This window comes from Vulpes lagopus, chromosome 1, assembly GCF_018345385.1.
Source record: "Vulpes lagopus strain Blue_001 chromosome 1, ASM1834538v1, whole genome shotgun sequence".
NCBI classification, from domain to species: domain Eukaryota; kingdom Metazoa; phylum Chordata; class Mammalia; order Carnivora; family Canidae; genus Vulpes; species Vulpes lagopus.
The window spans coordinates 165,381,470-165,397,978 of NC_054824.1; the positions used below are offsets into that span (position 1 = coordinate 165,381,470).

The 16,509-nt window shown below is 42.4% G+C and overlaps 1 protein-coding gene across 3 annotated transcripts in view; it reads left to right on the forward strand.

Moving 5' to 3' along the window:
• FAM20B (FAM20B glycosaminoglycan xylosylkinase) overlaps nucleotides 1-14,872 on the forward strand; it is a 40,797-nt gene extending 25,925 nt beyond the window's left edge. For all 3 annotated transcript variants that reach the window (XM_041754708.1, XM_041754718.1, XM_041754727.1), the window contains exons 5-8: nucleotides 6,073-6,244; nucleotides 6,646-6,837; nucleotides 8,547-8,606; nucleotides 10,987-14,872. In XM_041754708.1, coding sequence (XP_041610642.1) covers nucleotides 6,073-6,244; nucleotides 6,646-6,837; nucleotides 8,547-8,606; nucleotides 10,987-11,218 — 656 coding nt within the window. In that variant the 3' untranslated portion in view covers nucleotides 11,219-14,872. The remainder of the gene's footprint in view (nucleotides 1-6,072; nucleotides 6,245-6,645; nucleotides 6,838-8,546; nucleotides 8,607-10,986) is intronic.
• Nucleotides 14,873-16,509: the final 1,637 nt, after the last annotated feature.

Below are 16,509 nucleotides of genomic sequence, written 5' to 3' on the forward strand. Positions count from 1 at the left end.
TGTTAAGAGACACTCAGGAATTAGAATGGAACGAATTTGATGAACATTTGGGCTGAGTGGGACAATTGAGAGAGAAGGAAAAAATAAAGAATGATTCTCCAGTTCCTAGATTGGATGACTCAGTGTATAACAAAGCTGTTAGCTGTCTTAGGAATGTATGAAAGGGGACAGACTCAAGGAAGTGAAGAGGAGGAAGATAATGAATCAAATTTTGGATATTTTGTTTCCTTATGTGAAATAATAAGAGATACATATATTTCTTATGTGCCTAGCACAGAGCTTCCAAAACCCTGGTAAATTCCTAAGCCATAAGAACACAAGAGTATCTCTTGTTCTAATAAGGTGACTCTGAGTGGGCTGATCAGCAGAAAGACATGCCATAATTAGAAGGTTGCAATTTACAGCTCTGTACCCCCTCATTCTCCAGAGATGGGGGAGGGTTTGAGAATAGAGTTAATATTTAATCATACCTACATGAAAAAGCCTCCCTAAAAATCCCCATAGTATGGGGTTTGGAAGTTCCCAGGTTGGTGAACCAGGACACTTCCATATGCCATTGACCAGGCCCCAAACTCCCATGAGGACAGAAGCTCCTTTGTTAGGAACTTCACTCTATGTATCTCTTCATTGGGCTTTCAACGTGTATTCTTTGTAATAAACTAGTAATCTAGTGAGTAAACTGGTTTCCTGAGTCCTGTGAGCCTCCCCAGCAATTTTTTTTTATTGAGGTATGATTAACATACACATTTTTATTAGTCTCAGGTATACATCATAATGACTTGAATTTTTATATATTGTGAAATGATCACCACAATGTCTAGGTTAACATCCATCACCATACATAGTTGGGGATTTTTTTTTTTCTTGTGATGAGAACTTAAAATATTTATTCACTTAGCAGCTTTCATTATAGTAGCATTAACTATAGGGGCCATGTTATACTTTACATCTCCGGGACTTACTTATCTTACAACTGGAAGTTTGTGCCTTTTGACCCCTTCGTCCATTTTGCCCACCTCTGGCACCGTTCTGTGTATCTACAAACTTGGTTTTGGATTGCTTTTGTGTTTTGTTTTTAGATTCTACATATGAGTGAGATCATATGGTATTTATCTTTCTCTGTCTGACTTGTTTCATTTATTAAAACGCCCTCAAAGTCCATCCAAGTTGTTGCAAATGGCAAGATTTCATTCTTTTTTAGTGGCTAAATAATACTCCATTGTGCATATATAGTACATTTTCTTCACCCATCAGTGGACGTTTGGGTTGTTTCCATATCTTGGCTGTTGTAAATAATGCTGCAGTGAACATGGAGGTGCAGATATCTTTTGAAGTTAGTGGTTTTTTCCCCCAGATACTCAGAACTAGGATTGCTGGATCATATGGTAGTTCCATTTTTTAATTTTTTGAGAAACTTCCATAGTGTTTACCATAGTGGCTATACCAATTCACATTCCCACCAATGATACACAGGGTTCCCTTTTCTGCGTATCCTCGCCAACAGTTTTTAATTGTCTTTCTGATGGTATCTCATTGTGGTTTTGACTTGCATTTCTCTGATGACCAGTAATGTGGAACATCTTTCATGTACCTACTGGCCGCTTGTATGTCTTCTTTGGAAATGTCTCTTCAGATCTTTTGCTCATTTTTTTTTTTTTTTAAGATAGCTATATTTAGCTATATATCTATTTGAGAGAGAGAGGAAGCATGAGCAGAGAGGAAGGGCAGAGGGAGAAGAAAAGCAGACTCTGCTGAGCAGGGAGCTCAACTCGGGCCTGGATCCCAGGGGCCCGGGATCATGACCTGAACCAAAGGCAGACACTTAACCAACTGAGCCACCTAAGCATGCCTTTTTTTTTTTTTTTTTTTTAAGATTTTGTTTCTTAGAGCCTGTGAGCACACAAGCAGGAGCAGACAGAGATGGAGAAGCAGACTTCTCATGGAGCAGGGAGCCTGATGCAGAGCTCAGTCTCAGAACCCTGGGATCATGGCCTGAGTCAGCCACTTAACTGACTGAGCCACCCAAGCACCCTGCTTCTGCTTATATTTTTTAATCAGATTGTTTTCTGCTTTTGAGTTGTATGAATTCTTTATATATTATGGATACTAGCCCCTTTTCATTTTGTTGATAATTTCCTTTGCTGTGCAGAAGAAGCTTTTTACTTTGATATAATCCCACTTGTTCATTTTTGCTTTTGGTGTCCCATCCAAAAAGTCATACATAATCCAGACCAATGTCAGAGAGCTTACTGCCTCTGTTTTTTTTTAGGAGTTTTATGGTTTCCTGTCTTCCATTCACTTTTGAGTTAATGTTTGTGCGTAGTATGAGGTAGTGTTTCAGTTTCATTCTTCTGCATATGGCTATCCAGTGTTCCTAACAGCATTTATTGAAGAGACTGTCCTTTCCACACTGTATATTCTTTTGCCCTAGCAAATGAATCAAACTCCAAGATGGGGCTCCTGAAAAGCTCTGATTTATAAGCCAGCCAGTCAGAAGCACAGGTGACAACCCAGACTTGCAACTGGCATCTGATTTGGAGCGCAGACTTATGGCACTGAGCTTCTCACCTGGGAAATCTGATGCTGTCTCTGGGTAGAAAGTGTCAAAATTGAGTTGAACTGTAGGATACCCAGCTGGTATCCAAGAATTGCAATTCTACACAGTGGAATTGAGTACAGAATCAATGTTGGTCTGAATCTTACCTTGACAGGAACGTCCAGGAGTAAATGTTGGCTAGTCATTTAGGTACTTAAGACTTTAGTCTACAGCTTAGGGAAGAAGTGTGGGCTGGAGGTATAGATGTGATCATTATAGGTGGTAGTTTGTCTAAGGAGAACATAGAGACCAAGGTGATAAGAAAACCAGTTATAAAAGTCATAAAATCCAGGAAATAATAAAGGATTCAGAGCCTAGGTTAATGGCAGGAAACAGAGATATTGAAGTCTGGAAAGATAGGTTGGCCAGGTTATTAATAATAAAATAGCCAGCATTGATTGGTCTCTAACATTGTGTAAGGCTTTGTGCTGAGCATTACCATGGATTATCTCATTTACTCCTCACAACTCAAAGGTAGGAGACTAGTATCCATTTTACAGAAAAAGCTTAGAGAGATTAAATTACATGCCCAAAGTCTTATGCCTGATAACTATTGATAGTCTATATTTTAACTCCAGAAACTTGACCCTACTTCCCACTCAACCAATACACCATACTCTATTCACTTATGAAGGTTTCCTACCAAAGCAGTGTTTTGGTTTGTTTTTTAATCATTTTTTTGAATCAGTAATACATTTACATAACTCAAAACTTTAAAACAATATTAGAAAGAGTGTAATGAAAAGTTTTCCTTTCATCCCTCTGTTCCTTCTTCCCAGTGGTCATCTCTATTGGTAACTTATGTCCTTTTTGTATGAAATATGAATATATATTTTTATTTAACTCTGCCATTTTATAAAACGTCACAGTGTACATTCTTCTACATCTTATTCTCTTACCTAATATATCTTGGAAATCCATCTATTATCACATAAGAGCTTCTTCATTCTTTTGTTGTTTTACCAGCTGCAAAGGGCTACATCATATGGATCTACCATAATTCATTTAACCAGACCTTTATTGGACATGTAAGTTCCAATTTTTTTTTTTTTTTTTACCATCAGTGTTGCCCAGAATTAACGTGTACCTATGTTACTTCATATGTAATCAAATATATCCAGAAGTGAAAGTGCTGGGCCAAAAGGCACATGCACTTTTCATGTAGATTTCAAACCAGTTTACATTCCCCGAAATGATGTGTGAGAATACCCCTCTTCCACTAGTGTCACCAACAGTGTGTCACCAAACTTTTGTCTATTTCACATGCAGCAATTTTTTATTAAAGAGCCATTTGTATTTTCTTTTGCCTGTGTTTGTGTATCCTTTATTCATTTTCAGCTCTGCCACTGGTCTTCTCAATTTATAAGAGCTCATACACAGGGAGGATAGTCCTTTTTGATGTAAGTTGCAGAGATGGTCCAGAGTCCCCTGGATTCCTTAATTGTTAACACTTTTGAACCATTTGAGAATAGTGTGCAGACATGAATACTACATCAGTGAATGAAGACTTCAGTACTTCCCAACCACCAGGAGCCTCTCTTCTACAACCACGTTCAGTCATCAACAGCAAGAGACGAACATTGGTGCAGCATCTGCCCCACAGACCCTATTTAGATTTGCCACTTGCCCCTGTAATGTCCTGTATTAAGTCAAGAGTTCAGTCTAGGATCCCACTTGGGTTACTTGTCATGTCATTTTAGCCTCTGTTGGTCTAGAACAAATCCTCACTCTCCTTATTTTTTTGTGACCGTGACACTTGGTAAGAGTACAGGTCAGTTACTTTATAGAGTATCTCTTCATTTGGTTTTGTCTGACATTTCCTCATGACTTAAAAATGTTGGCAGGAATGCCAGAGCAGTACTGTTGTCATCTTCTGGGTACATCCTATCAGGAGGCACATGACGTAGATTTGTTGGTGTGTTCCCATTATTGATGATGTTAACTTTTATCCCATGATTAAGATGGTAGGTATCTGTAAGGTTTCTTCAGTGTTAATAAGTATTTTATTAACTGAGTACTTTGTAGTGAGATAGTCTAGAACTATGTAAATATTCCACCTTCATCAAACTTTAACCTGCCAGTTTTAGCATTCATTGATAGCTCTTGCCTAAATCAATTACTACTGTGATAGTTGTCAAGTCGTTATTTGCTAATTTTATCATTCCTTCTAGACTTTATAGTTGCCTTTCTGTTAAAGGGGAAAACTCTCCACTGTGACCCACATTTACTTAGTTATTTGTTTGTTTATATCATATAAACTCTCAGACTCTTGATTTACTTGGAGTTATGATTTGCTATTATTTATTTTGATGCTCAAACTGTCCCAGGTTTGACTAGCGGCAACTCGCACAAACTGTCCCATATGTCATTTGGAGTGTCCCCATCATTCTCTCAGTGCTTCCTTACATGTGGCATAGCATTATGACCCAGGCTCATCTTGTCCTTTCTCTGCCCCAGCCCTAGAGTCACCTGTTTCTCCAAAGAGCCCTGGGTTCTTTTAATATAGTAGTAAAATGATCATTACAAACTAATATGTGGGGAAAAAAAAAAAAAGAAACTAATATGTGGGGCAGCCCGGGTGGCTCAGTGGTTTAGCACCGCCTTTGGCCCAGGGCGTGATCCTGGAGACCTGGGATCGAGTCCCGCGTCAGGCTCTCTGCATGGAGCCTGCTTCTCCCTCTGCCTATGTCTCTGCCATTCTCTCTCTCATGAATAAAGAAATAAAATCTTAAAAAAAAAAAAGAAAAAGAAAAAGAAACTAATATGTGAGTGCTAGGTGTGTACTACAATTACTGCCTGGTTGCCATTGTTTCCAGGCTCCCTTGAGGGACAGAGGTAGGATAGCTGTATATACACACACACACACACACACACACAAACACACACACACACCTATATCTTTTTCTATATCCTGTTCAGACTAGTAGCTCCAGTTCTAATTCAATACCATAAGATTTATTCTGGCTTTCTCCCTTTATGTTAATCTCCCTTCTCCATCTGTGAGAAACCTGGTTCCCATTACCCTCAGTGTGTTTATTTACATGCTTGATACCCTACCCCCACCCCCAAGCACCCAAATTCCCGGCCTAGAGTCTGCTCCATATAGGTCCACTCTCCCTCCTCTGGGCACTCTGGCCAGTGTCAGCCCTGACAGAAGAGGAGAGGGCATGACTTTACCCAAAGTGAATTCAGAAAGATCTCCATAACACCACTTTACTCCTGGGAGAGGGACTGGGTAGCAGGGACAAGGTGCAAGGAAACTTGCATAGATACCCCCTCGTGCCTTTTGACATTTTTTTCACCATGTCCTTTTTTATTACCTGTATAGATATACATTTATTTAATGGATGTTTAAATATTCAGGATCATTGTTTTCACAGTATCTGTTCAACTTAGCTGCTCCTTTCTATATCATTAGGGAGTACGTAGAGTCTTCTTTTTGCCTTAAGTGTATTTGGCTCCTTTCTCTCCTGTAGGAAATAATACTTGTTTCTACGGGAAGTGTTATTACTGCCGGGAAACAGAGCCAGCTTGTGCCGATGGAGACACGATGGAAGGATCTGTCACACTTTGGCTCCCAGATGTGTGGCCTCTGCAGAAACACCGACACCCATGGGGCAGGACTTACCGAGAGGGCAAACTGGCCAGGTAATTGCTTCAGTGAACTCCACCTCGTTCTGTCCCAGGCCTAGCCAGCTGCCATGCCTGAGTAGGAGCCAGAGGCTCTGTCCACAGAGTTAAGGGTTTGGAGCAAACCTGTCAGGCATGGACATCTCTGTGTTTAAAACAGAGCCAGGTACAGGGGTGCCTGGAGGGTGCAATCAGTTAAGCCTCCAACTCTCGGTTTCCACTCAGGTCATGATCTCAGGATTGTGAGATTGAGCTCCACGTCAGGCTCTCTGCTGACTGTGGAGTCTCTCTCCCTCTGCCCCCCTCTCCTGCTTGCATTTTCTCTCCCTCTCTCTCTCACTCTGAAAACAAAACAAAAAACAGCGCCACGCACAGTGCTGGCACTCACTCAGTAACCCTGTGGTGCTCCTTGCCTTCAGGTGGGAGTACGATGAGAGCTACTGCGATGCTGTGAAGAAAACATCCCCATATGATTCTGGACCCCGCCTCTTGGATATCATTGACACCGCTGTCTTTGATTACCTGATTGGCAATGCTGACCGCCATCACTATGAGAGTTTTCAAGATGATGAAGGCGCTAGTATGCTCATCCTTCTTGATAATGCCAAAAGGTAGGACCACAGGACTATCCTTGTCAGTTAGGGCTTTCTGTGTATACAAGGAGGACGTTTTCTAGGGTATCCCGGGAAACATTGAGAACACAGTTGACAGAAGGTGTCCTTCCCGTTTGTGGTAAGGGTCTTTGCTTTTGGCGCCCGTGCTTCTATCCCATTCAGGGTTCATATGCCCTCCAGCCTCAGGGATCTGAGGATTCTAAAAAAACGGAGAAGTGGGTTTTTTTCCCGAGGAGTCAAAGACTCCGTGATTCTCAACACAGACAGCTGGATGCCAAAGTCTTCTTTGATGTGTTGCTACTTGTGTCATCCTTCCTTGACTATGATGTTTAGAACCTTGAGAGATACATATTTAATAAAACATGAAATTTAATTCCTGTTAAATTGATTCTATCCAAAGGTTCATGCAATTTAAAAAACTAATTTGTTTGATAGGATGTTTTGCTATGTTTATGGCATTGAGGCCCAGACTTATTGCAATCATGAGAAGAGAAGTTCCTTTTGATATAAAAAAGCAAGTTACTTTTATCTTGATTAAGACAATCTTCCTTATTTTGAACAAATGGATGGTCCCTAATTTTTTTAAGCGTGACCTTTTTGAAGAGTATATTACATTTCCAGTTTGCCCTTTGCATTCTCTGAGGCACTCGATTCAGTACCATACTTAGTTACATTTAATTGTTTGCTAAATAGAATACTTCCTTGGAGCCCAGAACTGTCCAGGCTGTAGGTCACTACCACTAACGTTGGTTGCTGAAAGTAAGTTGGGACCTGGGTCCTTCGCAAAGAATGCCTGAGTGGCCCTTGCTGATGGCACCACCATGTTATACTGAGCTCCCTGTGCCTCGTGCTCTGGGAAAGGGGCAGACAGCTGCAAAAACGCAGAGGAGTTTTCAAGATGATGAAGGCGCTAGGAGAGGTACAGCGTTGCACATGTTCCTGAAAAATCTTTACCTTGACTTACAAAAATGAACTTTTTTGTTTAACAATCATGTGCACTGTCTTTGCCATTTATTGCTTGAGGGCCTGCACTGTACCCAGGCCTCCCAGACCTTCCAGCTATGAAGGTGAGCTTCCAGGAGAGGAGTAGAAAGTGGAGTTTTTTCCCAGTGCAGTTCTCCTTGTGTAACTCTGAATTACGGCTAAGATCACTTTTACATATGCTTTGAATCAGTGTTTTCTCAGCCCCTGTGAGCCGTTTATCCAGTTTGAATCTGGCCACATACTTCTTTGTTGGAATAGGATATTCCTACTCTTTTCTGATTGGTGATTTTGAAGTAGAACAAGGGTAACTTCTTGTCACAAGGGACGACCATCTGTGTGTGTTTGTGGAAACCATGTTAATATCCTGCATTTCTCTTCCCCTCTGCCCCAGAAAACCTTCAGGTCTTCGGGTCCCCCCTTTAGTCCGTGGGCTCCACACTGTGTTATGTGGTTATGCTTCATCACCTTGCTGTAGCTGGCAGGAGACTGGAGCCTTGTAAATGAGGGCATTTGTTGTTTGATACCGCAGTACAGACTGTTGGGAACCTTGTGTCTAATCAGTCATGCCCCGTTTATTTTTAATTTAAGCGATTTGAGCCGTGGGAGCATGAAATTATCTAGGATCACATTTGGGTCTTCTTAGAGAATTTGCTTGTGCTTTGATGCTAAGAAGGCAACTGATGCCACTAACTAATTCACTAAGTTTTAATGTAATTTTTCAGCTTTGGGAACCCATCGCTGGATGAGAGAAGCATCCTGGCCCCCCTCTATCAGTGTTGCATGTAAGTTATGCACATCAAATACATTTTCCTGTATCATTTTCCTTTCCAGGCCCAAGTAACAGTATATCCGTTTCCTTGCCCTTAAAACTTCCTAATACCTGAGCAAGTGCTTTTCACACTTTTCCAACCTAGAACCCCTGGAGTTCAAAATTCATTTCGAATATTGTACAAATAGAAATTTTCAGTCTTATTCAGTAATACATGTTCATGTTTGTTCTAATATGAGAATACAGTCCTCTCCCCTCACCACCAGAAATCTGGTACAGTCTGCAGTCCCTGGCATCTTGTACTGTGTTTCTTGAGGTCTGAAGTCCTCTTGTTCCCCAACACACACCACCTGTGGTTTGTATATCTCAATTTGAAATTGTGTAAACCAAAATAAGACTTTTTCATAGGCATTTAGTAATTTATCTTTTTAAAATCTGTCTTAGAAAATAAATGAAAAGGTAAATCAAAATGAGATAAAAACCAGGCTCCAAAGATTTCCCTCTCAGAGCAGTATTGCTCATGTAAATATGGAGAGGAGCATTAAGAATTAGCTGCTTGCACCTCACTCAGCTCAGCTACACAGCTACGGGAATCCAGGAGCACCACTCCTACTGGTTAACCACCAGAGACACTCAGATCCCATATGACTGCCCCTTCTGGCAACTGGGCTGTTTCTCTTCTCTTCTTTTTTTAATAGCAGCAGTACAGAATTGTGCAGAAATGTTGACTGAAGCAACCCTTAATTGTTCTCGTTAATAGGAGGCAGTGGTATGTCCAATCCAAAACCATGTCTTTGAAAGAAGATGTTTTTATGGTAATGGTCAGTGTTATCATTCTGATCCAGTCAGAAGATAGAAAAGATGTGGTAGGTTAAATGGGAAAGTTTAGTATAAAGAAGCTCTGGTGTGAGAGTAACTATAAAAGGAATCTTTTTAGGGCCAACGGAGAGTACCAAGGAAGGACAAACTTGGAAGCAAGCCCTCTGTGTGCAAGGCTAGGATTTGGACCTCAGTGGAGAAGGATAGTTCAGTCCACCGGACAGCAGAGAAGTTGGCTGGTTTGCAGGCACGGGGCAAGCAGGAAGCAGCCATCTGGGGTGCAGGTTCAGGCGATGAATTACAACTGGAGTCCTGGTGTAACAGAGGGGTGGGACTGCTCAGGAGAAACAGTCTGGGCTGTAGACAAGGCACATTCGTGGGCCTGCAAAGGGTGCCAGCAAGGGCAGGTGGCCCTTGGGGCTCAGGTTTCCATGTCAGGAGGGCCTGCTTATTCTGGGAATGTGGCCAGGGCAGAGCTTGCTTGAGGGCCTGCACTGTACCCAGCTCTTGATGATACCCTCTCCCCAGCTACTGACCCACTTGTGCAGCAGCCAGAAGGGTCTGGAGAGCCTCTTCCTTCTGCAGTATCACCCAGTGACCTTCCACTGAGAAAGCTTGATGGGAGAGATGCTTCGAGGAATTCTCCCCGTTATAGCAGCGCATATATGGAGAGTGAATCTGGGGCAGAGAGGCAAACAAGTGATGCCTTAGTCACACAGGGGAAGTTCTGATGCTCTGGGCATTTGTAGTGTTCTTTAGAATAGCAAAATCGTACTGCCGCTGTGCCCTGGCATGCTTTGTCCACAGATCACTCTTCCTTTTTAAATAGAGGACAGGCTGCCTCTTGCAGAGTCACACTTTTGTGTATACATAGTAATTCCCACATTACCCAGAGGAAGTGAGTAGAATACTTATATTTTAATTATTATATTAATGGTAGGGATTTTATAAATTCAGAAGCACAAAAGCAAAGTTAAAATTACCTATTAAGATGTAAGGGTAAAAGCAAAGTTAAAATTACCTATTAAGATGTAAGGGTAAGGGTCACTTACATTGCGGTGACTTCGTTTTAATCGTGTGTATGTGTTTATATATAGGTGTGTTTGTACGAACACACACATTTTCTTTCCCCACAGATCTGGAGTAAAACTTACTCCTCCAGCTTTTTCCCCAACCCAATATTAATTATATCATGGACATTTTTCAAGTCACTAAATTTTGAAAACAGTTTTGCATGGTATTCCCTTGAACGGATAAGCCATAAATTGAACCATTTCCCAGTAGTTGAACAGGCAGATTGTTTCACATTTTTCCTGTTACAAATTTATTTACACATTGGAATGAACATGTGTAAAACTTTGCATATGTCTGTTATTTACGTAGAAAAAATATCAAAATGTGGTAATGTGACTTATTCATAATGTAGAGGTACTTTGGAAAAAGTTTGGGTTTTTTTGTTTGTTTTTTTAGTTGAAACATTTTACATTATTATTTCTTGACTTCTGCCTGCCAAGTAGGCTTTAAACTTTTGACAGTATGAGGTTTCATGTAATCTCCCTTAAAACTTCTTCCAGCATTCGGGTTTCTACGTGGAACAGACTGAACTACCTAAAGAACGGTGTGCTGAAGTCTGCCTTAAAATCTGCCATGGCCCATGACCCCATCTCCCCTGTGCTGTCTGAGCCTCACCTGGACGCTGTGGACCAGCGGCTCCTGAGCGTCCTGGCCACCGTGAAGCAGTGCACTGATCAGTTTGGGGCGGACACTGTGCTGGTAGAAGACAGGATGCCTCTTTCCCACTTGTAATTCGCAACACAAAATAAGTGAAACTACTTTTTACAAAGCTAGAGAAACAGCACAATCACTTCCAAATGGTTTGAGATGGATTGGAAATGGCCAGCAGGAAGCTCTGGTGATAGGGGACAGGGTGGCCTTGGATTCTTTTGGTGATTTCTGTAGGAGAAACTAAAGCAAAGACTATGGGTTTCCGACCCCAGGAGCGTTCCCACTGAACTCCCTGACTTCTCGGCGTTTGGCCCGTCCTGTGGGGGGGCCTCCTGGTCAGTCGGCCCTGACTCGCCTGCCACAGGACAGATAGAGGTGTGACATTTGGGTAGTTAATACTGGGACTGGTTCTGGAGTATGTAGTTGGAGTTCATCCTTCTAGTCCTTTCTCCACACCTGTGGATCTCCCGAAAACCTTTGGCAATCTCTTGAGTCCTTTTTTAACCAGGACTAGTCCAGTTGGGAATTTTACTGCCTCCCGATGAGTGGCAGCAGGTAAAACCTGGCATTCACTTGAGCCAAAATAGCTTGTTCTGTTGGAAGGGATATCTTTAGAATAGAATTGTGGGAAAGATAAAATCAGAAAAGGTGCTGGGCTTTTAAGTGATTGGCTGGTAATGCTTTTCAGGATATCTTGGAGGAGGGAGGAAGAGACAAAACCAGAACTGGAGAACCCTCCCACCCCCCATATCTGAGTTTGCAGGTGTGGAAAAGCAAACATGACTTGAACCTAAGATCTGCATTCGCATAGTTGTATCCAAATCAGCGCCCAAATCGTCTAAGCAGGATTCTCTCATGGAGAGGTTATTTTTCCCTCTTGGCCAAAGCAGCCAAATCCTTTCTGAATTAAAGCAAATTGAGCTAATAATGCCTTGAATAAGAGTTAAGTTGCCTGTGACTGCTGCCATCCTGATTTCTCATCTGCAGTGAATTTCCACCTCAGCCTTTAAGGCATTTGGTCGCTGAAGTGGCTGCTCCCGAGAGATGGAGACATCAGAGATGGAGAGATCGGCAGGCAGTCTTGCCTGTGCCGTTGCTCCCTCAGCTGAGCATGCGCCAATCTGCTGGTGGCTCCACCTGTCTTGTGATACGGGCCATGCAGAAAACTGGGAACAAAGATTTTAAGCTTTCTGAGCCTTAAAATGAAGGAGGTTACCGGGAAGAGCCTTAAGATTTTGATTTACGTCAAGCCCTAACTTTATCACTTAATTTCGATGGGTGTTCTGAGCCGGCGGTGTGGCGCTGTTGTCCCTGTCCAGGTGGCACTCGAAGGTTCCAGGAGGCTAAGGCCCAGACTCATTCTGTGTTCCACCAGTGCGGCTGGGACCTAGGAGCAGCTGCAGTGCAATATAGGGTCTGAGGACAACAGGCCCAGTGTGCCACCTCCCCGGGCGCACCTCTCCTGCATCCTGTCTGGGTGCCGGTCAAGCCTTGCACTTCTGCCGAGCAGAGACTAATATTTAAACAGTATCGGGGAGCGATTTAATCCAGCCATTGGAGAGCAGTTTGGGGCAGCCACCCTTTCAAAAGCAGCTTAGAATTTATATCCTAATTTTTTCACATCGAAAGACAGCTGAGTAGCCTGTAACTCTTAACAACAGTATAAGGTCAGGATGCTTTTGTACTCTACATTTTGAGACATCTGCAAAAATGGGCTGAGTGATTTAAAAAAAAAGTTATTGAATTTAAGACAGGTATTAGCACAAAACACTGAAACCGTGTTAATAAAAGGAGGCTTCAGATTCCAATTTTAAGGCCATTTACTGTGTAAAATTCACAGTTGAGCTTGAAAATACCGTGTTTTGTGCTCCCCCCAGAGTGTCAGGAAGCTGGCCAGCGGGAGACAGCGGGCATGAGGCCAGCACACTCGCCTGAAGAAACGTGAGTGAAACCAGAGGGTGGGCTAGTATTCTCGCAGACATATGGGATGCCGCAGTGAAATGAGTGAGAATTGTTCTCAGACTGGGAACTTCTTTCACAACGTGGAAGGCAGAGATACTGCTAAGGGAAAAAGCAGGAGGGAAAGTCGCTATGAAAATGTCACATCCTTTCTTTCAAAACAGGGCAGAAACTGTATAATTTCATTCTCTTTCCTACTGTTTCAAAACTCATGACCGTAAGAGGTGAATGTTCAGCGCTATTGTGGTTAAAGTCATATATCAATAGGTGCTGCTATGACAGGACTCTTAGGACATAGATTTATGTTCTGATTGGGATTGGATTAAACTTGGAAGGTATGTGTAGGCATATCTTGGAAAAAAACCAACCATAAGCTGATAGTTCTAAAATGCAAGAAAACCAAAATCTGTTTGAGAAACAGAAGCAGGTATCTTTCTTTTAAAGTTTTGTCACTGTGTCCTCTTTGTGGATTCTGTAGCACTAAGATACTCAAGTCACTGAGGGGTTCCTGGTCAGCCTTAGGGTGGGTGTGCCTAGCCAACATCTAGAGGTAGATGTGGACACATTTTAATAGTATCAAATGAACAAAATCAGAACTGACTACCATTTCCTTACTCCTCCCACTTCTTAAATACGTTTATTCCAGAGTTTAAATGGGGAATTATGGGTATAGAAGTTTTATTCTAAATTGTTCTTTAATACGAGGCTATATTGTGGGTTTGGGTGTAAATAATTTTCTGTGCAAAACAAATTAATAGACAGGATCTGTGGTTTGCTCAGAGTATTGTTCAGTAATATAGTAATAAGACATTTCTCCCTGTTGCACTCAGGACTAAATATATCAAATGAGATTTAAGGAGGAAATGGAAGAATTCAGGTACATCCATTGCATATTATTTGAGGAAAGATGAATCCTACACATGGCAGTTTTTCAGTGTCACCTGAACAAGTTCTTCCAAGGAAATTCATCTTTTCTTTTCCTTAAAAAAAAAATACTTCTGGCTTTTTCCTTTGCACCCACCGTATTCTTTCAGCATTCATTGTCCATGGTCCTTGTATTCTTATTTGACCAGTAAATGACCACACCTCAATGGCAAGAAAACAGCATCTGTCGGTGAGCTGTCTGATAGGAGTTACCTTGTGAGCTTGAGCTTCAGGAAACATGAGTAAAGGCTTATGGATGTATATAGTCATATATGTATTGTAGCGAGAAAAAAAATGTATTTATTTTGACACAGGGAAACACTGACTTATGTTGCTGAAGAACTTGAAGCTAGTGAAAGGGTCTTTTCTCAGTCTCTGAGAGTGGCCCCAAGTGACATAAGGACCATCCAGCAGGCAGCTGCTGGGTAGCTCTGGTGAGCCAGCCGTGGCTTGGCACAGGAGTGAGCGACGTTGTGAAAGTGTTGTCCAGGGGAAGGCCAGTTTTTCTCCCTTTGAGGCCTCGACTCCGGGTTGAAGGGGCAGGGGCCGGGTACTCCACTGCCACAAGCTTTTAAGGAACGAAGGTGTTACAAACACAAAATGTAAGGGGGGGCAGAGAGCTGGGAGTAATTGACCAGGAAGCTAATTTATTTCTGAAAAGGATGGTATAGGAGTCACTACCCTCTGTTTTGATCTGCCAAGGATTTCCTCTCAGAGCTGTTGCACAACTAGGGGTTGGGCTTGGTAAGACACCAAATGGAACAGACAATGCACCTAAATTTTAATGTGTTCTGTGGGTTTCAGTTCTGAAAAAGAAAAAAAAAAGAAAACGAATAAAGATTTTAATAAGTATTGGTGTATCATCTTTTATTCCTTTTTCCCCGTCTTTGAAGCTGTTTTCAGTGTTTTCTGTTCCAAATTTCCTGTTTTTTTAGGGGACAGAAAAGGAGGACATCTTCTGCACCTACTTCAACTTCCATAGGGATCGCTTCACGGTATCTGATGGGGAAGACCTTTATACTGCCTCACTAGTCTTCAAAAGGCCTATCCCAGGTTGTGACTCTAAAAGTTTCCACTGGATAATTCTTCGGAGCTTTTTGTATACCTAGTAATTCAGCCCATTCTTGCAGCTTCTTTAGAAGTAAAGAATTACAAATGGTGAAGAACTTGTCAGCATAGTACCTTAAAGATATGGAGGAGACCAGGGCCCTGATTATTATTAGGAGAGCCACATTTTTAAATTTTGAGATAGAAATCCAACATCATAAACCTCAACTAGATAACAAAGCAGATTTAAGTTTTTACTTGGTTTGTCACATTTTTGTTGGCGCTTTTTGTCATGTGCACATGGATGCCAGTGGAAGGCTGCACCTAGGACATGTTCTTCGCTGACTGACCACTTCTGACCTTTCCCCAGGTGCGAGTCAGGCGTTCACTTCTCAAGCATATTATCCGAAGGACTGGTGTTAAAGCTTGAAAAAGGTAGCTGGGAATAGGGAGGGTTCATGAAGTATTCAGACCTGAGTAAACAGTGGGGCCTGGAGTCCCCACACAAGGGAACCAAGTGTGTCAGGAATGATATAAATGAGTCACAGTAGAAATAAAAAGAAACGAATCATCCTCCGGGGTCAGGAGGACGAGCGGGAGGCAGAACCTACATTGAGGAAAGGGAGGGTGATGTAGGCTTGACGTGTGTGCAGAGGCCGGACTTCCATAGCACACGGCCTCCGGGGCCTGTACCCTGTTTGAGCGCCTCGGGCTATGGGAAACCCTGGGAAGCTTTTCATCAGGTGTGCCCCGCGTGGAGCGTCCAGAGTGGTGTTTCGGTTGCTCCTTAGTGTAAACGTTAAAGGAGCCACTAGTGTATAGATGAGCTGTGGAACATTGATTTTATATTTTCAGTTTGCTTTTAACATGCCAAGTTTAATTGGAGATAAAGGTGTGACTTTACACAAAGGCTGTTTTCAGGACAAAGTTGACTGCCTCCAGCAGGTCGGGAAGCTCTCTGGCAAAGCTTGGTGCCATTTCGATGACGTTGGTACGGGTGTGTGTGCCTGTTTTCTCTTAGACTTTGTTAAAATGCAGATTTTGATTGAGTAGTTTTGAGGCCAGAGATTGTGCATTTCTTTTTATTTATTTATTTTATTTATTTATTTATTTATGATAGTCACAGAGAGAGAGAGAGAGAGGCAGAGACAGAGAGAGAGGCAGAGAGGGAGAAGCAGGCTCCATGCACCGGGAGCCCAACGTGGGATTCGATCCCGGGTCTTCAGGATCGCGCCCTGGGCCAAAGGCAGGCGCCAAACCGCCGCGCCACCCAGGGATCCCAGATCGTGCGTTTCTAACAAGCTCCTGGGTGATATCAATGCTACTCGTCCCTGGACCCCACACGCGAGTAGCACCAAGAGGAGTTTACTTGCCAAGCAGTCAGGGTGACGGCGGATAGTTTTCACAACGGCCTCTAGAGGTCGCCAGCACCTGTGAGATCT